The 27,291-nt window shown below is 46.6% G+C and overlaps 1 protein-coding gene across 1 annotated transcript in view; it reads left to right on the forward strand.

Moving 5' to 3' along the window:
* Window positions 1-20,011, forward strand: part of DAPK1 (death associated protein kinase 1) — a 249,771-nt gene extending 229,760 nt beyond the window's left edge. Inside the window, exons 25-26 of the mRNA XM_075318554.1 lie at window positions 16,781-16,969; window positions 17,526-20,011. Coding sequence (XP_075174669.1) covers window positions 16,781-16,969; window positions 17,526-18,758 — 1,422 coding nt within the window. The 3' untranslated portion in view covers window positions 18,759-20,011. The remainder of the gene's footprint in view (window positions 1-16,780; window positions 16,970-17,525) is intronic.
* Window positions 20,012-27,291: the final 7,280 nt, after the last annotated feature.

Below are 27,291 nucleotides of genomic sequence, written 5' to 3' on the forward strand. Positions count from 1 at the left end.
TACTTCCTTTCTGGTGGCTTCATCTTCTATCACTCCGGTCTGTCTCCTTTGGTTTGTGACCAGCTAGCAGCTAGTGTTTAATCAAGAGTGTTGGAGGTCACAACTCAATACATCTCTATGAGCCTCATTCTGGCTCTCATAGACTTGCATTGAGCACTTGTGATGTAACTTCTGATTTCCGGCCAATCAGAAGTTAGTTACAAAATGGTACCGCTGGACCTCTCTGTCGGGGGAAAAAAGGTGAAAACGCTAGAAGGCGAGTATAATACCAGTGGGCTGGTGACTTACCTTTAAAGTGCTACTCCAGCACTGAAAAAAACCCCGCTGGAGTGGTGCTTTAAATAGGAATTCAGGACCCTTTTCATTATTGCATATGTCTTTTTTTATTTTTTTTTTTGTTCAGATTTAGTTTTTTATTTTTGTTTTATAATACGTGTTTTTCATTTTCACCTTTTTTGTGCAACTGTCATTTTTGCTCCAATTCTTGCTACATTTTAGTAAAACATACCACTTTTTGCTCCTTAATGTTCACAAAAAAGATTAAAGACAAAAATAAAGACCATTTTTTATTTTGTGCAAAATTCATAAGCCAAAAATTTCAACAAATATCACAAAACCGAAAAAGAAACCTGAATAATTTATACCTAAATGCCAAATAGTCCCAAAATAGAAAGGGAATAGTGTGGAGAAAATATATTCCTACAAAAGAGGGTTTTCCAAAACATAAATAATCTACAAATACAACTATAAGTATATGATCATTTATTAAATGAAAGGGAACCTGTCACCACTTTTTTGCCCTATAATCTGCGGCCACCACCACCTGTGGGCTCTTATATTCAGTATTCTAACATGCTGTATATAAGAGCCCAGGCCGCTGTGTAGAACATAAAAACACTTCATAATACTCGCCTAAACCGGTCACTGTGGTGGATGTGGCTCAGATGGGCGTCTTCATCTTCCAGTGCCGGCGTCGCCTCTTTCGGCCATCTTCGTCCTCCATTTTCTGAGGACACAGTGCATGACACGTCCGACGTCATACACACTCGCCGGCATTCAGGTCCTGAGCAGGGCAGATCAAAGTATTGTAGTGCGCCTGCGCAGGACCGGCGAGTGTGTATGACATAGACACGTCATGCACCGCGGCTTCAGAAAGAGGACGAAGATGGCCAAAAGAGGAGGTGCTGCCATCGGATAACTGAGACGCCCATCTGAGCCACATCCACCACAGAGCGACCGTTAAGTAAGTATTATAAAGTGTTTTTATGTTCTCACAGAGGCCTGGGCTCTTATATATAGCATGTTAGAATGCTGTATATATAAGAGCCTGGTGGTGGTGGCTGCAGCTTATACGCCAAAAAAGCGGTGACAGGTTCCCTTTAAGAAGAAGGCGGTTGATGTGAAGCAATAGCATCATAATATAAAAATAGATTTAAAAAATCTTCCTCATGATGAGTGCTCAGTATTATGGATCCATCTTGAATACTTAAACTTTGTCTTAATAATTCTTATGTATGGCAGAAAATCTGTGTGTGGTAGTCCATTGAAAACAAAACCACAGTTTTCTCCTGATTTGAGTGAAATTTTGCACGGCCCGTCTTTAACACCAGACTAAAAATACTGCGAACATTAAAACTCAAAATGTTACCCCCCCCCCCCCCAACCCCTTCACGATATTTGTCATCTTTAATTTAGGCTCTATAGAAATAAATGAGAAAATGGGTGTCTATGAAATGATAGTAAAACCACAGTTTTTACCCAAACAGTTTTAAAGAATTAAAGCCACGACGCCCAAAGAGTCGCTCTTAAAGGTGCAGCACACATAGCCGCTAAGGTGGGGCAACCTGATAACTCACTGTAAAAACTGTAAATATAGCAACAGCTGTCAACAACCAGTGCAGAAATAATTGGGGCCTCATCAATGAGAATTCCCTCACAGTAAGATCATTCTGGTTGCCTGTAGCCACTACAAAGATTACTGGGGGCCTCATTTATGAGATTTGCCTCACAAAAAGATCATTCTGGTTTCCTGTAGCCACTACAGAGATTACTTGGGCCTCATTTATGAGAATTGCCTCACAGTAAGATCATTGTGGTTACCTGTAGCCACTACAGAGATTACTTGGGCCTCATTTATGAGAATTGCCTCACAGTAAGATCATTGTGGTTACCTGTAGCCACTACAGAGATTACTTGGGCCTCATTTATGAGAATTGCCTCACAGTAAGATCATTCTGGTTACCTGTAACCACTACAGAGATTACTGGGGCCTCATTTTTGAGAATTTCCTCACTGTAAGAGCGTTCTATTTGCCTGTAGCTACCAGAGTCTAGCTTTCAGCATTGAAACTGCTGTGGTAGAGTGAAAGCAGCACTCTTGTTGCCATGGACAACTAGAACAGTCTAACTGTGAGGCTGCTTTCATTACTGGACATTAGACCAGTGGAAATCTGTGCTTTGGTCTGATGAGTCCAAATTTGAGATCTTTGGATCCAACCACCGTGTCTTTGTAGAAAAGGCAAACGGATGGACTATACATGCCTGGTTACCACCATGAAGCATGGAGGAGGAGGTGTGATGGTGTGTGGGTGCTTTGCTGGTGACACTGTTGGGAATTTATTCAAAATTGAAGGCATACTGAACCAGCATGGCTACCACAGCATCTTTCAGCGGCGTGCTATTCCATCCAGTTTGTGTTTTAGTTGGACCATCATTTATTTCAAAGACTATTCAAGACTGTTGGAAAACCATTTCTGGTGACTACCTCTTGAAGCTCATCAAGAGAATGCCAAGAGTGTGCAAAGCAGTAATCAAAGCAAAAGGTGGCTACTTTGAATAACCTAGAATATAAGACATATTTTCAGTTGCTTCACACTTTTTTGTTAAGCATTTCATTCCACATGTTTTAATTCATTCATTTGATGCCTTCAATGTGAATCTACAATTTTCAGAGTCATGAAAATAAAGAAAAGTCATTGAATGAGAAGGTGTGTCCAAACTTTTGGTCTGTACTGTATATCTCTGTGATAGATTCACCTATTAGATCTCTGATCAGTTTGAGGTGATTGCTAAGGGTCATAATACTAAGGACTGTTTTTAAAAATGCTATCTAAAAAAAACTACCATCTGTTGGGCATGTAAATCCAAAAGCTAAGAAAGCAAAACTGTCTCAAACATTTAAGACAATTGAACAACATAAGTCCTGGTTTGAAAGGAAACGGAGGCTAAATTTTAATATTTAAAAAAAAAAAAATTGTTTAAAAATAAAAAGGGGAGTTGAAAAAAACTAATGCTGAAGATGTCAACTGAAAATGTAACTTTAGCTAGCATAACCAACAATTTTACAATTTTCTGCGAGCGAAGCAATATTGGACAACTATACTAACTTGTGGCCTTATGGTCCGCACTACATCTGCTTTTCCTGGTCCTTTCTTGCCACCTAGTGGCCATCTCTGACATCTACTTTTAGATCATGAGTGTTGCTTCACATCAGCTTCCTCCCTCTTAATCCTGAATTTGCTTTTCATTGTCTTGTATGTTTTATTATTGAGTGAATTCAGTTTTGCCACATACTTATGGTTGTATTTGTATATTATTCATATTTAGAAAAATCGCATTTTTATAAAATGTAAAAAAAAGTGAAAATTGCAAATGTAGAAATAGGACCGCAGTCTTTTTGTTCTTGTTTTAAAGGGAAGGTATCGTCAAAAAAAAAATAACTGAAAAAAATGTAAAGTAATAATCTTTAAACGTTTTGTTTAAATATTATTTTTTTTTTTAATTGTGCAAAATATAAAAAAAAATTAAAAAGTTTGATATTTTCCACTGTTAAACACTAGGGGGAGCAGCTTCTGAAATCCTACTGAATTTCCACTGTATAAAAAGCTCAAATTACAGCCTGCCGTAAAGTGGGCGGAGTCTGCTCTCCTGTGTGTGATGGCGCCTCCCCCCTCCTAATCTGAGTGTTTACAACAGATAACAGAGAATGACATGGAAGGACACAATGCACAGCCATTTTCCTGGTGACCAGAAATGTCTAAAGTGTCACCAAGGACAGCAGGAGTATCACACAGGATAGGATTAGATACACGGCTCTGCAGACAGTATCACACAGGATAGGATTAGATACACAGCTCAGCAGACAGTATCACACAGGATAGGATTAGATACACAGCTCAGCAGACAGTATCACACAGGATAGGATTAGATACACAGCCCTGCAGACAGTATCACACAGGATAGGATTAGATACACGACTCTGCAGACAGTATCACACAGGAGAGGATTAGATACACAGCTCAGCAGACAGTATCACACAGGATAGGATTAGATACACAGCCCTGCAGACAGTATCACACAGGATAGGATTAGATACACAGCTCAGCAGACAGTATCACACAGGATAGGATTAGATACACAGCCCTGCAGACAGTATCACACAGGATAGGATTAGATACACGGCTCAGCAGACAGTATCACACAGGAGAGGATTAGATACACGGCTCAGCAGACAATATCACACAGGATAGGATAAGGGTACCTTCACACTTAGCGATGCAGCAGCGATCCGACCAGCGATCTGACCTGGTCAGGATCGCTGCTGCATCGCTACATGGTCGCTGGAGAGCTGTCAAACAGGCAGATCTCACCAGCGACCAGTGAACAGCCCCCAGCCAGCAGCGACGTGCAAGCGACGCTGCGCTTGCACGGAGCCGCCGTCTGGAAGCTGCGGAGACTGGTAACTAAGGTAAACATCGGGTATGGTTACTCGATGTTTACATTAGTTACCAGCGCACACCGCTTAGCTGTGTGTGCAGGGAGCAGGGAGCCGCACACACTGAGCGCTGGCTCCTTGCTCTCCTAGCTACAGTACACATCGGGTTAATTAACCCGATGTCTAATGCAGCTACATGTGCAGAGAGCAGGGAGCCGCGCACACTTCTTAGCGCTGGCTCCTTGCTCTCCTAGCTGCTGTACACATCGGGTTAATTAACCCGATGTGTACAGCAGCTACATGTGCAGAGAGCAGGGAGCCGCGCACACTTCTTAGCGCTGGCTCCTTGCTCTCCTAGCTGCTGTACACATCGGGTTAATTAACCCGATGTGTACAGCAGCTACATGTGCAGAGAGCCGGAGCCGGCAGCACAGGCAGCGTGAGAGCTGCAGAGGCTGGTAACTAAGGTAAATATCGGGTAACCACCTTGGTTACCCGATGTTTATCTTGGTTACAGCTTACCACAGCTGCCAGACGCCGGCTCCTGCTCCCTGCTCGCTTCATTTGTCGCTCTCTCGCTGTCACACACAGCGATCTGTGTGTCACAGTGGGAGAGCGCCTTTGAAGAAAACGAACCAGGGCTGTGTGTAACGAGCAGCGATCTCGCAGCAGGGGCCAGATCGCTGCTCAGTGTCACACACAGCGAGATCGCTAATGAGGTCACTGCTGCGTCACAAAAAGCGTGACTCAGCAGCGATCTCGGCAGTGAGCTCGCTGTGTGTGAAGCACCCCTTAGATACATGGCTCAGCAGACAGTATCACACAGGAGAGGATTAGATACACAGCTCAGCAGACAATATCACAGGATAGGATTAGATACACGGCTCAGCAGACAGTATCACACAGGATAGGATTAGATACACGGCTCAGCAGACAGTATCACACAGGATAGGATTAGATACACAGCTCAGCAGACAGTATCACACAGGATAGGATTAGATACACAGCTCAGCAGACAGTATCACACAGGAGACGATTAGATACACGGCTCAGCAGACAATATCGCAGGATAGGATTAGATACACGGCTCAGCAGACAGTTTCACACGGGATAGAATTAGATACACAACCCTGCAGACAGTATCACTGGTACACACACAGGTACTCACATGCAGTGGCGCGCGTGTGCACACACACACACACACACACACACACACACACACACACACACAAAATCACCCCTGATGGGGACCTTGTGCCACACACATACAATCACCCCCGATGGGGACCTTGGGCCACACACACCCACACACACCCACCCACACACACCCACACACACCCACACACACACACACACACACACACACACACACCTTTCACATCATTCCTCCCTGTGACCTCCGGTGGGCGCTCCAGGCAGCTGTTCTGCATGCCATCTTCCCCTGCATCCGGCCGACATTTCACACATCCGATCGCATACTCACACATCCGATCGCATACACTCACACATCCGATCGCATACACTCACACATCCGATCACATACACTCACACACACTCACGATATTGCACATACCTGTACAATCGCGCACACACACACACACACACACACACCAGCGGCGGGCAGAGCTGGGGGAGCTGCGGCAGCGGGCAGAGCGGGGACTTGGGAGAACGGAGGGAGGGGGGTGTCATTGGAGACGGTAACGGCGGCGGCAGTAGCTGGGGCAGAGCAGGGGCTGGGGAGAACGGAAGGATGGGATGTCATCGGAGACAAGAGGGGAGAGGAGGGGAGGGGAGGCGGCCCGTACTCACACATCCCGGCGGTTGACAGGGGTAAAGTGGAGCAAACGGCACACGCTGTGAGCTCCACAATAATGGCGCTGAACTCCTCCCTCTTGTGTTCTGGACAGCCCAGGGGGCGCGTCCACGTCACAGCAGATGCCCACTGTAACGTATGGCAAGGGGTCGGAGCCCGACTATCAGAGTCTATGCACAGGGGCTGCCATAAAGGAAGGAGTTACTGTCGTTACACACACTGCAAATCCAGCATAGCAGCCCCCAGTGCCTCCAGTAAAGTAAGAATTACATAAAAACTAAATAAGCTGCGATTTTCATTTTGTATTAGAAATACTTGATTTCATAATCACTATTTTTAATACAAAAATAAAAAACCGCGATACCTTCCCTTTAAGGCAAGCTCCATTTTCTTCACACGTTTTTGCCTGGATAAAAATCAGGGTTTTACTGTGCTAACAAAGTGAATGCCATTCCTGACATTCCATGCACACACTGCTAATGCGGCCTAGTTTTTCAGTTTTAAAAAAAAAAAACAACTAAATCTTTATTTTTATATAGCGCTAACATATTCCGCAGCACTTTACATATATCAGGAATGCTGTCCCCATTGGGGCTCACAATCTAAATTCCTTATCAGTATGTCTTTGGAGTGTGGGAGGAAACCGGAGATCCCGGAGGAAACCCACGCAAACACAGGGAACATACAAACTCCTTACAGATGTTGTCCTTGGTGGGATTAGAACCCAGGACCCCAGCGCTGCAAGACTGCAGTGCTAACCACTGAGCCACCGTGTTTTAAAGCAGTTTCTGCAGCATGTTCAGCATTTTTGCATAGTTTTTCATCCATCTACATGAATTAAATAAAAAATTCATCAATGCAGAAAATCAAAATGTACAAAAACTCGTGTTTTACACAACTATTTTGGATGGAGAAATGTCTACTGCAAAATCTTACCATGTTCATATACCTTAAGGCTGTATTCCCACAATGAGTGTTTAGTACGTTCTCAACAATTAGCTACATTTTTTATGATACATTTTGTCTCTTGTTAATATATGTCATTGTTTTCAATAAACCGGTTTTGTTTTTGATGCTTCCTGGTATTTGGCGCAGACTTTGACAAAATTGTATTGATATAGTCATATGCAGATTACTGGTGTTTTTAGTGCTCATCAAGCTGCAGAAATGCACCAAAAACACATGTGTTTTTTACCTGTTGATTTTTCACATTGAATACAATTCTATATGGAAAATCTGCACACACAATTCGGCGGACCTGCAGGAGAATTAATATGTTGCTGATTGGAAACATGAAACTCAGGTCAGTTTACATAACATTAACTACATCATGACTTTGGCTGTACCTATACATCCATGGCTGTGCCTGTCCCTTTTAATGCAGGCTCGCCGGGCGAACCTGCATGTTTCCCCACACATATCAGCCGATCTGATCAGCAGACATGATGAAAGGCGCAGTTGAATCTCCAATCCACCTGCTCCTGTTAACTAGTTAAATTCCTCTGTCAGTCTCAGACAGCTCACTCCGACAGAGAGCTAGTCATTCCCACCCCCCCCCATGAGCTTCCCTGCCACGGCAGCCAGGGATCAGCTGATAATCCCTGTCACTATCATGACATATTTCCTGTGGACGCCAGCACTCACAGGAGATAAGCATTTCTTCTGTTCAGACTGATGGCTCTGAACAGTAAAAGTGATCAGACAGTGCAGGCTTCAAGTCCCCTAAGGGAACTAGTAAAATCCAGAAAATGTCTTTAAAAAAAAAAAAAGTTTTTAAAAAAATTAAGTAAAAAATAGTTTAAATCACTCCCCCCTTTTTGCCCCATTGAATGTAAAAAAATTTAAAAAAAATAAATATGCACATGTGGTACCTCTGCTTTCAGAAATGCCCGATCTATCAAAATATAAAAGCAATTAATCTGATCGGTAAAGAGCGTAACGAGAAAATAAAATCAAAACTCCAGAATTACGGTTTGTGGGTGGCCACAGCATTGCAATAACTGGCGACCAAAACATCACATCTTCCCAAAAAATGTATAACTAACTAAAACCGTCCGCTCAAGAAGCAAAAAATAAGTTGTCACTGAGTCCCAGATCCATCAGTATTGGCAGTGCCTCTCCCACCTGAGATGGTTATGTCACACATTCCCTGTGGCTAATCAGTGGCTGTTTCACTTTCCTCCCCTTCGAACATATCGCTTACTTGGGGAGGAAATGAGCGCTGCTACTGCTTCACTTTCTCCGGATGAATATGATTTGTCCGAAGACAAGGGAAGTGAAGCGCTGATTGGCCGCGGGGACTGTATAACGTAACAATCTCATGCAGTCCCCGGGACAGGCAACACCGACAGCGCTGAAACAACGCCGGCACCAAAGGTGAGTATAAGAGTTAATTTGCAAAAGGGAAACCTATGGATTGAGAAGGGGTTGTCAGAGTAGCAGACAATCCTATTAAGAATGAATGAATAGTTCATGTCACATATGCTCTTGTAGAACTTTATTACACTTTCCTAGAGTTATTTTTTCTCCATGCTACGTTTTGGCTTATTACCTGCTCTAAACCAAGTTTGTTACACTTATTTTCTATTTAATAGGATATTTCATCTTTCATTACCGTGTGTGTTTTGAAAAGTCCATTTAAAAATGTTACTGATAAAAGATGGAATGTGTTAAAAAGTATCAATATGAAGAAAATCATCGCAATCACTTATTGCAAATAATAAAACAAACCTGAAATAATATTTAATAAAACCAATTTACAAGAAAAAGAACCAAGAGCCAAAATAAAGAGTTAACTTTATTGTGAATACATTCTAATCACAGTGTAATAACAAAAAGGTACAATAGATGGCAGCACAGAACAGCAGCAGGAGGACAGAAACCCCATATACACCAATGTGTAACACAGTCACATAAGCAAGTCCATAGCCCAGTATAATAGAGCCCAAACAAAGTTAAGTGGCTATAATAGAAGGGGGTTGAAATGCTGACAATATGTATCAATATAAGCCTCTCTAAAGACGGTGAAAGTGAGCTGTAGACATCTCCTCCTGCTGGAATGGCGGCAATCCCTTCCCTTAACCCCTTCAGCCCCGGGGCACTTTCCATTTTTGCGTTTTTGTTTTTTGCTCTCCTTCTTCCGAGAGGCGTAACTTTTTTATTATTCCGTCAATCTTGCCATATGAGGGCTTGTTTTTTGCGGGACGAGTTGTACTTTTAAATGAAACCATAGGTTTTACCATATATTGTACTGGAAAACAGCAAAAAAATTCCAAGTGTGGAAAAACTGCAAAAAACGTTTGATCGCACAATAGTTTTTGGGATGTTTTATTCACCGTGTTCACTATATGGTAAAACTGATGTATCTATGTGATGCCTCAGGTCGGTGCGAGTTTGTAGACACCAAACATGTATAGGTTTACTTGTATCTAAGGGGTTAAAAAAAATTCACAAGTTTGTCTAATAAAAGTGGCGTACATTTTGCGCCATTTTCCGAAACACGTGGCGTTCTCATTTTTCGGGATCTATGCCTCAGTGACTGCTTATTTTTTGAGGCTCGAGCTAACATTTTTAATGGTACCATTTTTGCGCAGATGCTACGTTTTGATCGCCTGTTATTGCATTTTGCGTAAAACATGCGGCGACCAAAAAACGTAATTTTGACGTTTGGAATTTTTTTGCCACTACGCCGTTTATAGATCGGGCATTTCTGAATGCGGCGATACCAAATATGTGTATATTTATTTATTTTTTATCCCTTTAATTTTCAATGGGGTGAAGGGGGGTGATTTGAACTTTTAGGTTTTTTTTTTTATTTTTTAAAACTTTTTTTTTATTTATTTATTTTTTTTTTTTTATTTTACTAGTCGCCCTAGGGGGCAATAGCGATCAGCAATCCGATCGCTGTTATCTATCTGCTGATCACAGCTATACAGCTGTAAAGAGCAGAGTCAGTCACTTCCGGTTTCCCTCTGCTCCGTGCCGAGGAAAAACGAAAGTGAAACTTCGTAACTGCAGGCGTCATCACATTACCCTGTGCTACGATGGCAACCACCGAACGTCACGTGATCACTCACGTGACTTCCGGTGGGGGCGGCGGTAAGTAAAAAACATGGCCGCGCGCTTATAGATCTCGCTGCCAGACTTTGGCAGCGAGATTTAAGGGGTTAAATGTTGCGAGTGGAAGCGATTCCACTCGCAACATGCAGGCACACATGTCAGCTGTTGAAAACAGCTAATATGTGTGCCGACCGTCGCCGCCTGCCCGCAGGGGACGGGGCTTAACGGGACACGATCCTTGACGGATAGATCCGTCCAAGGTCGGGAAGGGGTTAAATTGGTTTGATTATTCTGTATGAACCATATTTATTTCTTGAGTTAGGGTGGTGGAAATGGTATCCTATTACACAGTATACAGACAACTTTTCACTTTATCCCTCCCTCTCTGTGCAAAAATTGGTTGAATTTTGGTAGTTTATTATTTAATAGTAGATGTGAAAAAAACACTTGTAGGTGCAGGTGAAAAGGTGACAGGGTGTATCTATAACATTTGACCCAATGGGGTCTTGTTCACATTGTTAGCTGAAGCAGAATCAACCTTATTGGGCCAAAATGTTATAAATACACCCTGCTGCAATTTCTCCTTTTTAAAATTATATATATATATATATATATATATATATATATATATATATATATATATATATAATTATACTAGAAGGTGGCCCGATTCTACGCATCGGGTATTCTAGAATTTACATATTGTGTAGTTCATGTATGATTTTTGAGATATATATATATATATATATATATATATATATATATATATATATATATATATATATATATATATATATATATATATATATATATATATATATATATATTGTGTGTAGTTACCAAGTGTTTGTGTAGGGCGCTGTACATGTTCTGGGTGTTGTCTGGGTGTGACGGGGGGTGAGAGCGGTGTTGTATGTGTGTTGCGTTGTTTGTGGAGCGCTGTGTGTCTGTCGCGTTGTGTGTGTGGTGTGTTTTGGGGGAGGTATGTTTTGTGCAATGTGTGTGTTGCGCGGTATGTGCGTATATTTGTGTGTGCCGCGGTGTTTGTGTGTTGGGTGTTGTGTGTGTGCAGCGTTGTCTGTGGGTGTCTGTGTAGGGCAGTTGTTTGTGGTTCCCAGTGTGTGTGTGTGTGTGGTGTTTTGTGCAGTGTGCGCGCGTGTGTGTGTGTATGTGTGTGTTGGGGGGAGGTGTGCACTTCCCATCGTGCTCCATCCCCCATGCAGCGCACCCCCCATCGTGCTCCATCCCCCATGCAGCGCACTCCCCATCGTGCTCCATCCCCTATGCTGCGCGCACCCCCCATCGTGCTCCATCTCCCATGCTGTGCACTCCCAAACGTGCTCCATCCGCCATGCTGCGCACTCCCAAACGTGCTCCATCCGCTATGCTGCACACTCCCCATCGTGCTCCATCCCCCATGCAGCGCACTCCCCATCGTGCTCCATCACCTATGCTGCGCACCCCCCATCGTGCTCCATCTCCCATGCTGCACACTCCCAAACGTGCTCCATCCGCCATGCTGCGCACTCCCAAACGTGGTCCAGCCGCCATGCTGCGCACTCCCAAACGTGCTCCATCCGCCATACTCTGCACTCCCCATCATGCTGCATCCCCCATGCTGCGCACTCCCCAACGTGGTCCATCCGTCATGCTGCGCACTCCCAAACGTGCTCCATCCGCCATGCTGCACACTCCCAAACGTGCTCCATCTGCCATGCTGCGCACTCCCCATCGTGCTCCATCCCCCATGCTGCACCAGCATCAGCCTCTCTACCCGCAGCATCAGCCTCTCTGTCCCCGGCATCAGCCTCTCTGTCCCCGGCATCAGCCTCTCTGTCCCCGGCATCAGCCTCTCTGTCCCCGGCATCAGCCTCTCTGTCCCCGGCATCAGCCTCTCTGTCCCCGGCATCAGCCTCTCTGTCCCCGGCATCAGCCTCTCTGTCCCCGGCATCAGCCTCTCTGTCCCCGGCATCAGCCTCTCTGTCCCCGGCATCAGCCTCTCTGTCCCCGGCATCAGCCTCTCTGTCCCCGGCATCAGCCTCTCTGTCCCCGGCATCAGCCTCTCTGTCCCCGGCATCAGCCTCTCTGTCCCCGGCATCAGCCTCTCTGTCCCCGGCATCAGCCTCTCTGTCCCCGGCATCAGCCTCTCTGTCCCCGGCATCAGCCTCTCTGTCCCCGGCATCAGCCTCTCTGTCCCCGGCATCAGCCTCTCTGTCCCCGGCATCAGCCTCTCTGTCCCCGGCATCAGCCTCTCTGTCCCCGGCATCAGCCTCTCTGTCCCCGGCATCAGCCTCTCTGTCCCCGGCATCAGCCTCTCTGTCCCCGGCATCAGCCTCTCTGTCCCCGGCATCAGCCTCTCTGTCCCCGGCATCAGCCTCTCTGTCCCCGGCATCAGCCTCTCTGTCCCCGGCATCAGCCTCTCTGTCCCCGGCATCAGCCTCTCTGTCCCCGGCATCAGCCTCTCTGTCCCCGGCATCAGCCTCTCTGTCCCCGGCATCAGCCTCTCTCATCCCAGCCTACCCTAGCCTCAGCCTCTCTCCTCCCAGCATCAGCCTCTCTCCTCCCAGCATCAGCCTCTCTTCTCCCAGCACCAGCCTCTCTCCTCCCAGCACCAGCCTCTCTCCTCCCAGCATCAGCCTCTCTCCTCCCAGCCTCCCCCAGCCTCAACCTCCCCCAGCATCAGCCTCTCTCCTCCCTGCCTCCCCCAGCCTCAGCCTCCCCCAGCCTCAGCCTCTCTCCTCCCAGCATCAGCCTCTCTCCTCCCAGCCTACCCCAGCCTCAGCCTCCCCTAGCATCAGCCTGTCTCCTCCCAGCATCAGCCTTTTCGGTCCCCAGCATCAGCCTCTCTCCTCCCCGCTTACCCCAGCCTCAGTCTCCCCCAGCATCAGCCTCTCTTCTCTCAGCCTCCCCATCCCAGCCTTCCCCAGGATCAGCCTCTCTCCTCCCAGCCTCCTCCAGCACGCCGTGCTCCTCTGCCGACACTCACAGATCCGATCGCATACACTCACACCCCCACACACACACACACACACACACACCCGATCGCATACACTCACACACACACACACATTGACGATATTGCACATACGCGCTCATACTCACAACATCCGGAGATACCACATGCTTCTGGCCATGTGATCGTCCGGCAGGTCCTGGAAGCTCACAGCACAGTATCGCCGCCGAGAAGCAAGCGATATCCCAGGATGTTGTGAGTATGTGGATGCGATGTGATGTGTGTGTGTGTGAGAGTGAGTGTGATCTGATGTGTGTGTGTGTGTGTGTGTGTGCTGTTGTGTGCGTGTGTGTATGTTCCGCCGCTGCAGGACCTTGATGTGTGGATGCGATGTGATGTGTGTGTGAGAGTGAGTGTGATCTGATGTGTGTGTGTGTGTGTGTGCTGTTATGTGCGTGTGTATTTTCCGCCGCTGCAGGACCTTGATGCGCTGGTAACTATGCTACCATGGTTACCAGCGTATCTCGTCCCCCGCTCGCACGGGAGCCCACACCAGCATACGCCGGCCAGCCCCAGCAATGCGAGGGTATGTGTCGGCTGGTTTGGCGGCGTACGCTGATGTGGGCTCCCAGGGGTACAGTACTCACCTGGTAGTCGTGGCTCCGTGACCGTGTCGGTTCGGGGAATGCGTGGGGGGGCGGGGCCACAGCTAGCGTGCATTGCGTGAGGGGGGCGGGGTGTGGCCGAGTTGCCAATGCCTGCAGGGTGTCGGGGCGAGAGGCCAATCCGTGTGGGGGCGCAGCCTGGGCGAGCGGCCAATCCGTGCGGGGGGGCGGGGCCATGGCGAGCCCAGCGGCCAATCAGCTTTGTGTCACCGTAAGGACACAATTTTGGAGCAAGACAGACAGACAGAATAAGGCAATTTTATATATATATATATATATATATATATATATATATATATATATATATATATATATATATATATATATATATATGTATATGTATGTGTGTATGTGTGTGTATATATATATATATATATATATAATATATATATATATATATATAATATATACACACAGTTAGGTCCAGAAATATTTGGACGGTGACACAAGTTTTGTTATTTTAGCTGTTTACAAAAACATGTTCAGAGATACAATTATATATATAATATGGGCTGAAAGTGCACACTCCCAGCTGCAATATGAGAGTTTTCACATCCAAATCGGAGAAAGGGTTTAGGAATCGTAGCTCTGTAATGCATAGCCTCCTCTTTTTCAAGGGACCAAAAGTAATTGGACAAGGGACTCTAAGGGCTGCAATTAACTCTGAAGGCGTCTCCCTCGTTAACCTGTAATCAATGAAGTAGTTAAAAGGTCTGGGGTTGATTACAGGTGTGTGGTTTTGCATTTGGAAGCTGTTGCTGTGACCAGACAACATGCGGTCTAAGGAACTCTCAATTGAGGTGAAGCAGAACATCCTGAGGCTGAAAAAAAAGAAAAAATCCATCAGAGAGATAGCAGACATGCTTGGAGTAGCAAAATCAACAGTCTGGTATATTCTGAGAAAAAAGGAATTGACTGGTGAGCTTGGGAACTCAAAAAGGCCTGGGCGTCCACGGATGACAACAGTGGTGGATGATCGCCGCATACTTTCTTTGGTGAAGAAGAACCCGTTCACAACATCAACTGAAATCCAGAACACTCTCAGTGAAGTGGGTGTATCTGTCTCTAAGTCAACAGTAAAGAGAAGACTCCATGAAAGTAAATACAAAGGGTTCACATCTAGATGCAAACCATTCATCAATTCCAAAAATAGACAGGCCAGAGTTAAATTTGCTGAAAAACACCTCATGAAGCCAGCTCAGTTCTGGAAAAGTATTCTATGGACAGATGAGACAAAGATCAACCTGTACCAGAATGATGGGAAGAAAAAAGTTTGGAGAAGAAAGGGAACGGCACATGATCCAAGGCACACCACATCCTCTGTAAAACATGGTGGAGGCAACGTGATGGCATGGGCATGCATGGCTTTCAATGGCACTGGGTCACTTGTGTTTGATGACATAACAGCAGACAAGAGTAGCCGGATGAATTCTGAAGTGTACCGGGATATACTTTCAGCCCAGATTCAGCCAAATGCCGCAAAGTTGATCGGACGGCGCTTCATAGTACAGATGGACAATGACCCCAAGCATACAGCCAAAGCTACCCAGGAGTTCATGAGTGCAAAAAAGTGGAACATTCTGCAATGGCCAAGTCAATCACCAGATCTTAACCCAATTGAGCATGCATTTCACTTGCTCAAATCCAGACTTAAGACGGAAAGACCCACAAACAAGCAAGACCTGAAGGCTGTGGCTGTAAAGGCCTGGCAAAGCATTAAGAAGGAGGAAACCCAGCATTTGGTGATGTCCATGGGTTCCAGACTTAAGGCAGTGATTGCCTCCAAAGGATTCGCAACAAAATATTGAAAATAAAAATATTTTGTTTGGGTTTGGTTTATTTGTCAAATTTCTTTTGACCTCCTAAAATGTGGAGTGTTTGTAAAGAAATGTGTACAATTCCTACAATTTCTATCAGATATTTTTGTTCAAACCTTCAAATTAAACGTTACAATCTGCACTTGAATTCTGTTGTAGAGGTTTCATTTCAAATCCAATGTGGTGGCATGCAGAGCCCAACTCGCGAAAATTGTGTCACTGTCCAAATATTTCTGGACCTAACTGTGTGTGTGTGTGTGTGTGTGTGTGTGTATATATGTATATATATATATATATATAATATATATATATAATATATGAGAGATATAGAGAGAGAGAGAGATAGAGATAGAGAGAGATATAGAGCTATATATAGAGAGAGAGATAGAGATATAGAGCTATATATAGAGAGAGAGAGAGATAGAGATATAGAGCTATATATAGAGAGAGAGAGATATAGAGCTATATATAGAGAGAGAGAGAGAGAGAGAGAGAGATAGATAGAGAGAGATATATATATAGATAGAGAGGTGTGTGTGTATATGTATGTATGTATATCTATATATATATATATATATATATTATGAGAGCGATATCTGTAGCAGTAACAAATGGCTTTATGGTATTCCTATATATTTCTATTACTATAGTAGAAAATAATAAGGATAGATATACCTGAAGTGATTATTGGTGTCTGTTAGCATTATATCTGTCTTGCATTAAGAATCGACTGTAATGAATTTTGTTTTATTTTATGCAGAACTGCTCAACAATGACTCCGTTATCTGAGAAGGTTATCTCAATTTTGCCATCATGGAGAAAACAAAACGGCCCCAACCAGCTGCTGTCCTTTCGAGACTTTGTCTATGATGTTCAAGAACAACTCAACCCGTTGGCCACAGAAGATGATGTCCGGAATCTAACACAACAGCTTCACAGCATGGGAGAGGCAAGTAACTCTTCTCCTCAGTAGGATCAACCCTCTTAAGCCATCTATATGGGCATGCAGATCATAGAAAGTTGGATATAATGATGCATTGATATAGCAATCCTATGTCTTATTCCAGAGAAATCCACATTTTTCTTATATGTAAATGAGCTGTTCCAGGCTATGCGCTGGACACTAATCTCCCTGAGAATCTGCCTCCAGAACCTATTTTAAATGAAAGGGGGAGTTACTAGTGTGAGACATATAATGGCTGACAGTCTGATCTCACTGTCGAGTTCATAAATTTATTTACGTTTTATTAAACTTTCTATGACCTTCATGCTCATAAAGACAGCTCAAAAGGGTTGATCCTAGTGATAGACTACTTCTTTTTTTTTTCTTTTTTTTTTTCATGTGAAAATAATTAAAAAAAAACAAACCTCAATTTTGTTTGTTTTTCTATTTACAGCATGTTATTTTTCTAATAGGAAGTTGTCACAGTAGTCCTCCATATTGCGTTTTGCCAGGACTCCTAAGTGAAAGTATAACACGATTTTATCCCTTGTGCTTTTTACAGATCAACATCATGCAGAGTGAAACTGTCCAAGATGTGGTGCTCTTAGACCCTCGATGGTTATGTTCTAATGTCCTAGGGAAGCTGCTGTCTGTTGAGAACCCTAAAGCTCTTCATCATTATAGAGGAAGATACACCATGGAGGATATCCAGCGTTTAGTCTCGGACAGTGATGTGGATGAACTTGTACAAATTTTAGATGCAATGGACATATGTGCTCGAGATCTAAGCAGTGGAACAATGGTGGATATCCCTGCTCTTATTAAGACAGACAGCCTCCACAGGTCGTGGACTGATGAGGAGGAGGACATTTTGATTTATGGAGGTGTTAGAATTGTTCCTGTGGAACACCTTACTCCTTTCCCGTGTGGAATCTTCCATAAAGTTCAAGTTAACCTGTGTCGGTGGATACACCAACAGAGTGCTGAAGGAGATGCAGATATACGTTTGTGGGTAAATGGGTGTAAGCTAGCAAACAGAGGTGCTGAAGTGCTGGTGTTGCTGGTCAACAATGGTCAGGGAATTGAAGTGCATGTTAGAGGACTGGAAACTGAAAAGATAAAGTGTTGTTTACTTCAAGAATCGATCTGCAGTATAATTGATAACTTATTAGCCACTTCATTGCCGGGGCTTTTAACTGTTAAACATTACTTGAGCCCACAACAGCTAAGGGAGCATCATGAACCTGTGATGGTCTACCAACCAAGAGACTTTTTTCGCGCCCAGGCTCAAAAAGAAACTTCGCTGGCGAACACTATGGCTGGGTATAAAGAAAGCTTTAGCAGTATATTATGCTTTGGAAGTCTGGAAATATACTCCCAAGGAAGCTTAGGAATGGATCACCACACCTCGGATCTGAATATTCTCGTAAGGCGGAAGCTCAGCAGGCTTCTCGATGCTCCAGATCCTATGGGTAAAGACTGGTGTCTTCTAGCTATGAACCTGGGCCTTCCAGAATTAGTTGCCAAATACAACGCTGGCAGTGCTAGTCAAAAAGATTTCCTCCAGAGCCCTGTCTGCGCTCTTCTTCGGGAATGGGGAAATGGTCCTGAGAGCACTGTAGCAATTTTAATGTCAAAACTAAGAGAACTTGGGCGTCGAGACGCAGCAGATTTTCTACTGAAATCCTCTTCAGTGTTTAGAGTGAATTTAGATGTCCATGGACAAGAGGCTTATGCTGCAAGCTGTAACAGTGGTGCATCTTATAATTCAATCAGTTCCGTGGTGTCTCGATAACTGATTTATTATCCAAGAAGGACTATACAACAACCAGTGTAAAGAATTTAGTCTATATATAATTGTATTTCTAGGGTATGTATTTAATGTCATTAATTTATAGGCATTCCATCTATGAATGTTACATGCCCTAAAAACCTTGTTCTTTGTGATCTTTCTACTTTTAATAAGAATTGTTGCCTTTTGTCATAATTTTTAAAGGTTCATACTTAGGAATTTTCAACCCAGACTTCTATATGAATGTGCTGCTAATTACTGCCAACTAAATGGATATAAGCCGTCCCTTTCAAGTAAAATATAAAAATTAATTTTCTACGTTTTAGGAATCTACCGGCATAGCCGCTCGTATCGGAAAACAAATCACTTTTTCAATTAGTGTTACCTTTTTAATATTTTACTATAAAGATTCTTCAGTGGAATTGAAGGTGTACTATGAATTCTCCATTAAGCGTGACCATCACGGTGAGATTGCCTTGAAAGAGAGCTACACCTATAGCTCTGGAGTGAGAATCTCGTCATGCGCTCTACCTCTTCATCACTTCTTGCATGATAATCATGGCAAGAGTGTCCGTTCTACTTCAAAGCGCTCTGTATATACAAAACACACCTAGACCACAAAATACGTACTGTACTTGTATTTTTTCCAGTGCAGTCCTTAATGTGACTGTATGGCTCAGGTACATAGTAGAGGAGTCTAAAGCATATCTGAAATTTACATGTCAAAGTATTAAAGGCTTTTTCCAGTTGGTTCCTTCGCTAATTGAAAGGGTTATTTTTCCTTTTTTTTAACACAGAAAAAGCTTTATTTTACAGTTTGTTGTGAGGCCTTGAGAACGGTGAAGTTGATGGGCAACATGACGTTTCATTCAGTTACATCATCTCAGGTATAGGATCTTACAAACCTCCGTCTGCAGTGTAAGACTTGTATCAGAAGAAACCCTGCAACAAACGCCCATTGCAATATTTCTAGTTTAGACACAACAGGCATCTTTTATTGTTCTATTCAAGGGCGTCTTCATGATTTTCCGGTACTTGAAACAACAAGTAAATCTGTAGGAATTTGCTTGCTGCCAATACTGAATGAGTACTTGTTTCATTAGTGTGCTTTCTCTGAAGGTGCATGCCATGGCTGAAATCTTTTATGTGAATATACAGGATTGACATTCCCATTTTTAATCTTTTGTTTGTAGAAGAATTTTAAAACTTGTTTTTATATATGTATATATCTATGAATAAACATGTTGCCTGTTGCAGAGTTTTGTTTTTTGATTCTTTGTTCACATCATATCAATAATAATATATGGAATGGAAACAGCAGCCAGAATCTAAGTTAAGAAGCCACATTCTCTGGTCACATTGCAGTTGGTGTTGGCCATCCTTTATTACATTGCTAAAATGTAGAATCTTTTGGAAACACCTTTCCTATATTTCTTTTAAGGAGCACTCCGTGAATTTATTAATTTCTCCCATTAGTGGCAACCTAATTTTAGACACCTAGATCATTTGTTATTTATTGGAGGAGTAAATTGAGACACAAAAAAATAAGAGATCCACCAACAGCAGCTTGTTGAATTTGTCCCTAGATTCATTAAGTAGTCTCTCTTGATACAGTGGGTACGGAAAGTATTCAGACCCTTTTAAATTTTTCACTGTTTCATTGCAGTCATTTGGTAAATTCAAAAAAGTTCATTTTTTCTCTTTAATGTACACTCTGCCCCTCATCTTGACAGAAAAAAAACACATGTAGAATTTTTTTGAAAATTTATTAAACAAGAAAAACTGAAATATCACATGATCATAAGTATTCAGACCATTTGGTCAGACACTCATATTTAAGTCACATCCTGTCCATTTCCTTGTCATCCTCCTTGAGATAGTCCAGCTGTGTTTAATTAAACTGATAGGACTTGATTTAGAAAGGCACACACCTGTCTATATAAAAACTCAGTGCATGTCAGACCAAATGAGAATCATGAGGTCAAAGGAACTGCCCAAGGAGCTCAGAGACAGAATTGTGGCAAGGCACAGATCTGGCCAAGGTTACAAAAGAATTTCTGCAGAACTCAAGGCTCCTAAGAGCACAGTGGCCTCCATAATCCTTAAATGAAAGAAGATTGGGACCACCAGAAATCTTCCTAGAACTGGCCGTCCAGCCAAACTGAGCAATCGGAGAAGAGCCTTGCTGAGAGAGGTAAAGAAGAACCCCAAGATCACTGCGGCCGAACTCCAGAGATGCAGTTGGGAGATGGGAGAAAGTTCCATAAAGTCAACTATCACTGGAGCCCTCCACCAGTCGGGCCTTTATGGCAGAGTGGCTGAAGGGAAGCCTCTCCCCAGTGCAAGACATATGAAAGCCTGCATAGAGTTTGGAAAAAAAAAAAACACATGAAGGACTCCCAGACTATGAGAAATAAGATTCTCTGGTCTGATGAGACGAAGATAGAGCTTTTGGTAATAATTCAAAGCAGTATGTGTGGAGAAAAACAGGCACTGCTCTTCACCTACCCAATACAATCCCAGCAGTCAAACATGGTGGTGGCAGCATCATGCTATGTGTTTTTCAGCTGCAGGGACAGGATGAATGGTTGCAATTGAAGGAAAGATGAATGCGGCCAAGTACAGAGATATCCTGGAAGAAAACCTCTTCCAGAGTGCTCTGGACCTCAGACTTGGCCAAAGGTTCACTTTCCAACAAGACAATGACCCTAAGCACACAGCTAAAATAACAAAGGAGTGGCTTCAGAACAACTCTGACCATTCTTGACTGGCCCAGTTAGAGCCCTGACCTACACCTAATTGAGCATCTCTGGAGAGACCTGAAAATGGCTGTCCACCCGCGTTCACCATCCAACCTGACGAAACTGGAGAGGATCTGCAAGGAAAAATGGCAGAGGATCCACAAACAGGGGTCAAAAACTCATTGCATCATTCCAAGAAGACTCAAGGCTGTAAAACCGTAGCTCAAAAGGTGCTTCTATTCAATACTAAAAAAGGGTCTGAATACTTATGACCAAGTGAGATTTCAGTTTTTTCTGTTTAATACATTTGCAAAGATTTCTACATTTGTTTTTTCCTTTCGTCACGACAGCACCCACGAGAGAGGGATCCGCCCCCTTCAGGACAGGAAACCCACAGATAAAAAGGGGCGGTCCCCCTCCCTCATCAGTTGGTTTCCTGTCCTGCAGGGATCGGAACCTACAGTACCTGGGTCCCGTTGAGTCCGTGCGGTCTCCGAGGGAACGGCGGAGCTCAGGATCCGGAAGCACGGTCGGTGGAGCTCCCCTCGTGGACTCCGTCCTCCGGTGCACCTCGTCCTCTTTCTCTGGTCCGGCTTTGCCTCCAGGGAAATGACGCCTGCAACAGCGGTGCGGTGGGGGGGGGCCTGCCGCGTCGACGCGCACTCTCTGCTGCAGTGACCCGGAAGTGCACAGGAGCCCTTCCGGGGGAGCGGCCGGGCAGGTTCCTGGTGACGCCCGCGGACCCCTCCTTCCTGAGCCGGACGCTGGATGGTGAGTTGCTGTCTGTAAGCCGGGCCGGTGCCTCTCCCTGTGTCGTGTGACTGCGACTTCCGGCTGCACGGCGAGCCTGCCGCGTCCGCGCTCTGTCTCCACGGCGGTGGCCTGGCTGTACTACTGCTCCTGCTGCTCGGGGGGCTCGGGTGCGGATCTCTGCCAGCCCTTCCCCCTGCCCTCCTGTCCGGGGTCGGTGCCTCTCTGGGTTGCGGTCCCTCTGCCATCATCGTTCCACATGCTGTTGTATTCCTGGCCTGTACTCAGTGACCTCTGTGGGCTCCTGGCCTCTATGGGCTTCTGGCCCCTGTGGACTCCTGGCCCCTGTGGACTCCTGATCCTCTGTGGTCTCCTGGCCCTCTGTGGACTCCTTGCCCTCTGTGGACTCCTGGCCCTCTGTGGACTCCTGGCCCTCTGTGGACTCCTGGCCCTCTGTGGACTCCTGGCCCTCTGTGGACTCCTGGCCTCTGTGTCCTCCTGGCCCCTGTGGCTCTGTGACCTCCTGGCCCCTGTGGCCTCTGTGTCCTCCTGGCCTCTGTGTCCTCCTGGCCACTGTGGCCTCCTGGCCACTGTGGCCTCCTGGCCACTGTGGCCTCCGGGCCTCTGTGGCCTCCGGTCCTCTTGGCTTCTGTGGCCTCCGGTCCTCTTGGTTTCTGTGGCCTCTTGGCTTCTGTGGCCTCTGGGCCTCTTGGCTTCTGTGGCCTCCTGGCTTCTGTGGCCTCTGGGCCTCCTGGCTTCTGTGGCCTCTGGGCCTCCTGGCTTCTGTGGCCTCTGGGCTTCTATGGGCTCTGGGCCTCTTGGCTTCTGTGGCCTCTGGGCCTCTTGGCTTCTGTGGCCTCTGGGCCTCTTGGCTTCTGTGGCCTCTGGGCCTCTTGGCTTCTGTGGCCTCTGGGCCTCTTGGCTTCTGTGGCCTCTGGGCCTCTTGGCTTCTGTGGCCTCTGGGCCTCTTGGCTTCTGTGGCCTCTGGGCCTCTTTGCTTTTGTGGCCTCCTGGCTTCTGTAGCCTCCGGGCCTTCTGGCTTCTGTGGCCTCCGGGCCTCCTGGCTTCTGTGGCCTCCGGGCCTCCTGGCTTCTGTGGCCTCCGGGCCTCCTGGCTTCCGTGGCCTCCGGGCCTCCTGGCTTCCGTGGCCTCGGGGCCTCCTGGCTTCTGTGGCCTCGGGGCCTCCTGGCTTCTGTGGCCTTTGGGCCTCCAGGTTCTGTGGCCTCTGTGCCTGTTGGCTTCTGTGGCCTGTGTCTGTTGGCTTCTGTGGCCTCTGTGCCTGTTGGCCTCTGTGCCTGTTGGCCTCTGTGCCTCCGGGCTTCTGTGCCTCCGGGCCTCGGTCCTCTATGCCCCCTGACCTCGTGCTTCCTGGCCTCGTGCTTCCTGACCTCGTGCTTCTAGACCATGCTTTCTGGCCTCGTGCCTCTGTCCCTCTGTGCCTCTGGGCCTTGGGCCTCTGTGCCTCCTGGCCTTGGGCTTCTGTACCTCCTGACCATTGGGCCTCTGTGCCTCCTGGCCTTGGGCTTCTGTACCTCCTGACCATTGGGCCTCTGTGCCTCCTGGCCTCGGGCCTTGGTGCCTCCTGGCCTCGGGCCTCTGTGCCTCCTGGCCTCGGGCCTCTGTGCCTCCTGGCCTCGGGCCTCTGCGCCTCCTGGCCTCGAGCTTCTATGCCTTCTGGCCTTGGTGCCTCCTGGCCTCGGTGCCTCCTGGCCTCGGGCCTCTATGTCTCCTGCCTCTGTGCCTTGTGCTTCCTGGCCGCGTGCCTCTGTTGCCTCCTGGCCTCATCCCTCCTGCCTCTGTGCTTCCAGATCTTGTGCTTCCTGGCCTCTGTGCTTCTGGCCTCTGTGCTTCCTTGCCTCCTGGCCTCTCTGCTTCCTTGCCTCCTGGACTCCGGCCTTCCTGGTCTCTGGGTCTCCTGTCCTCTGTGGCCTCTGTGGCTTCCTGGCCTCTGGGCCTCCCGGCTTTGGGCCTCCTGGCCCTGTGCCTCCTGGCCTCGTGCTTCTGTGCCTCCTGTCCTCGGGCTGCTGTGCCTCCTGCCCTCTGTATCTCCTGGCCTCCTGCCCTCTGGGCCTCTGTGTCTCCTGTCTCTGGGCCTCTTGGCCTCTCGGCCTCTGGGCTTGTGTGCCTCTGGCTTGTGTGCCTCTGGGCTTCTGGGCCTCTGGGCCTCTGGGCCTCTTGGCCTCTGGCTCTGGGCCTCTTGGCCTCGGAGCCTCCGGGCCTTTTGGCCGCAGGGGCCTGTGTTCTGGTCTTCCGACTTCCGCCTCTGTCGCCTTGCGCAGGGCCTGGCGCCTTGGGCTTCATGCTTCGCTTCTGAGTTTCGGCCTGTTTCCTGTCCTCGCTGGGCGGGTCCCTCTCTCGGGGCAGCGGGAGGCCCTGGCTCTGGTGTTCCTTACTGTTCCCTTCGGGCCCTGCCGTCCCTGGTCCTCCCTCCTGGGTGGCGTACCTGTCCCGGGCCCCTGGGTTCTTCCGTCCCGGCCGGCCCTCCTCTCTTGGTGTCCCTTCCTCCCCGCATCACAGGACTCCCCTTGCCGGTGTGTTTTTTGTCGGGGCGTTGCTGCCTCCCCGTCCTTGCTGCGCTGTAGGCCGCCAGTCCGCGCCTACCCTTGTGGTCGGCTGTGGATGCTCTTCCTGGCCTCCCTTCTTGTCTCCTCGTCTACTGTGTTCCCGATGTCCTCTGTTCTGTCGTTCTCCAATCAGGGGGGTTTTTGGGTCTCTCGGTCGGTCCCCTCCGGGTGACTGTTTCTGCCCTGGGCGCCCTGTTCATTCCCGTTTTGCGGGTTCGGGGGGGGTGCGCTTCCTTCTGGCTGCTGCCCGCTGCCAGCCGGTCCGTTCACCGGCTCTCCTCTCCGGACTCTTGCTCTAGGGTTGGGCGCCCTGGCCCTTGCACCCTTCGAGCCCCTCTCCTCCTTGTCCGGTACGTTGCTGTCCCTGACCCCCGCCTCTTGTCGCCCTTGCTGCTGCCGGGCGTATTCGCGACCGTCCGGTCCTGTCTGTTGGTCCTCCCTTCCTTGGGGTGTTCCGGCTCGGTTCTTCTTGTGGCGGACCCGGCTTCTTGCCCCGGGTGGCGTCCCTGTTCCCTGCGGTGAGTGTTCTTCTCCCTTCCTTCGGTTCGCGGCCTGGCTTGGGGGGGCCCTGTTCCCCCCTGGGTCGCTCGGTCGGCCCCTTGGCGGCTGGATAGGTCTTTGTTTTTTGTCTTTCAGGGTTCCGGCTGTGGTCCTCCGGTGTCGTGACGTCCCTTGGCCCGATGGCTGTGGGCTGCTGTTTCCCTCGCATCTGTGCTGCAGCGTGTTCCTCTGTCCTCCTCGGTGACGGATCGTTCTCCGGGACGGTGGCCTCCTCTTTGGTGGCTGTGGCGAATGTCTCCTCGACGGTATTTGTAAGGCTACGCCCTGGTCTTCTCCTTCCATTTTTTCCGGGCTCTGCCGGCTGGCCCTTTGTTCTTCCACTGTCCTTCCATTTGGCAGCTTGGCCCTTTACAGGGTTCTCCCGCCCTCAGTGTGTATTCTCTCTAAGTCTCTCGTGGGTGCTGTCGTGACGAAAGGAAAAGACTATATTACGTACCGGTAATGGGATTTTCCTGAGTCCACGACAGCACCCTTTACACCCCTGCCCTTCCTTTGTTTGTTTTTTCACACTTCGGTGTCCTGGGATTTGTCTGTTTGGTTTACTGATTGTTTGGCGGTTCCTCTCCCGGTCCCTGCAACCAACTGATGAGGGAGGGGGACCGCCCCTTTTTATCTGTAGGTTTCCTGTCCTGAAGGGGGCGGATCCCTCTCTCGTGGGTGCTGTCGTGGACTCAGGAAAATCCCATTACCGGTACATAATATAGTCTCTCTGTCAAGATGGAGTGCAGAGTGTACATTAATGAGAAAAAAAAATGAACTTTTTTGAACTTGCCAAATGGCTGCAATGAAACAGAGTGGAAAATTTAAAGGGGTCTGAATACTTTCCGTACCCAGTGTAAAACAGGAACACCTGACTCTAGGACGCCACCGTATTAAGATCGGTGCAATAACCTATCTTGATAAATTGGTTTGAGTGTTTTCAGTCTGTATGAAGTCTGTGTGCAAAGGGACTAAAGCCAATAAATCTGTTAAATCGCATTTAACTGGTTTTTTTTTTTTTTTAGCAGTATTTTATTTTAAGACAGGCAAAGTATCAAGCTTTGCATTGTCACAGTTTTCCCACATAACAGTGGGATGATGAAGACAATGCATGGTAAGCAAATTTCACAGGTATGCAAAATTTGGGTTTATAAATATTGTTTCAAATCCAATGACTGATTCCTATGTTTTCTTATGCCCTGAATAAAAAACAAACCTTCTATTTTTAACCATCATGTATGGATTTTGCATAAAATGAGCGTGAAATTATGTACAAGCGAAATTAACAAGAAAAATCTTTATTTTAGCCAAAAATGTATAGAATATTTATATATAAAAATGTGTTTAACATTATTTCTACAACTATATTGGAAGTTAATTCTTGCACCTTTTGCATTTCTCTTCAAAGATTCTCTTGATACCTTTTCTCTTATAGAAAACCTGCTGATCTTCTCTTAGAAGCATCTAGCTGTAGTCCTCTGTTATGATCCGGAACCATGGAAGACCACCATAAATCACTGGTAAAAGGTGACAGAAGCATTGGCAACTAATCTGGCCGCCATCCCCTTATTAACCATCAACACTAGAAGTAACCGAGGGGTGAACTAACATTCTGTGCACCGCGAACCCAGCCGGAGAACTAGCTATCCTAAAGGAAGGAAAGATGAATAACTCTCTGCCTCAGAAAATAGATTACCAAAGAATAGCAAGCCCCCCACATTCAAAGACTGCGGTGATATAGGAAAACACAATACACAGATGATAGGATTAGCAAAAGTGAGGCCCTACTGACTAAATAGGACAGGATAGGAAAGGGACTGATGGTGTCCAGAGAAAAACCCTACAAAAATCCAAAAACCTGATAGTACAAAAAGCCCTCAGATCACTAGATCTGAACTCCGTCCTATACCAGGCACTCTTGTCATACCAATGAACAGAAAG

Source organism: Anomaloglossus baeobatrachus, chromosome 1 (genome assembly GCF_048569485.1).
Source record: "Anomaloglossus baeobatrachus isolate aAnoBae1 chromosome 1, aAnoBae1.hap1, whole genome shotgun sequence".
Taxonomy (NCBI): domain Eukaryota; kingdom Metazoa; phylum Chordata; class Amphibia; order Anura; family Aromobatidae; genus Anomaloglossus; species Anomaloglossus baeobatrachus.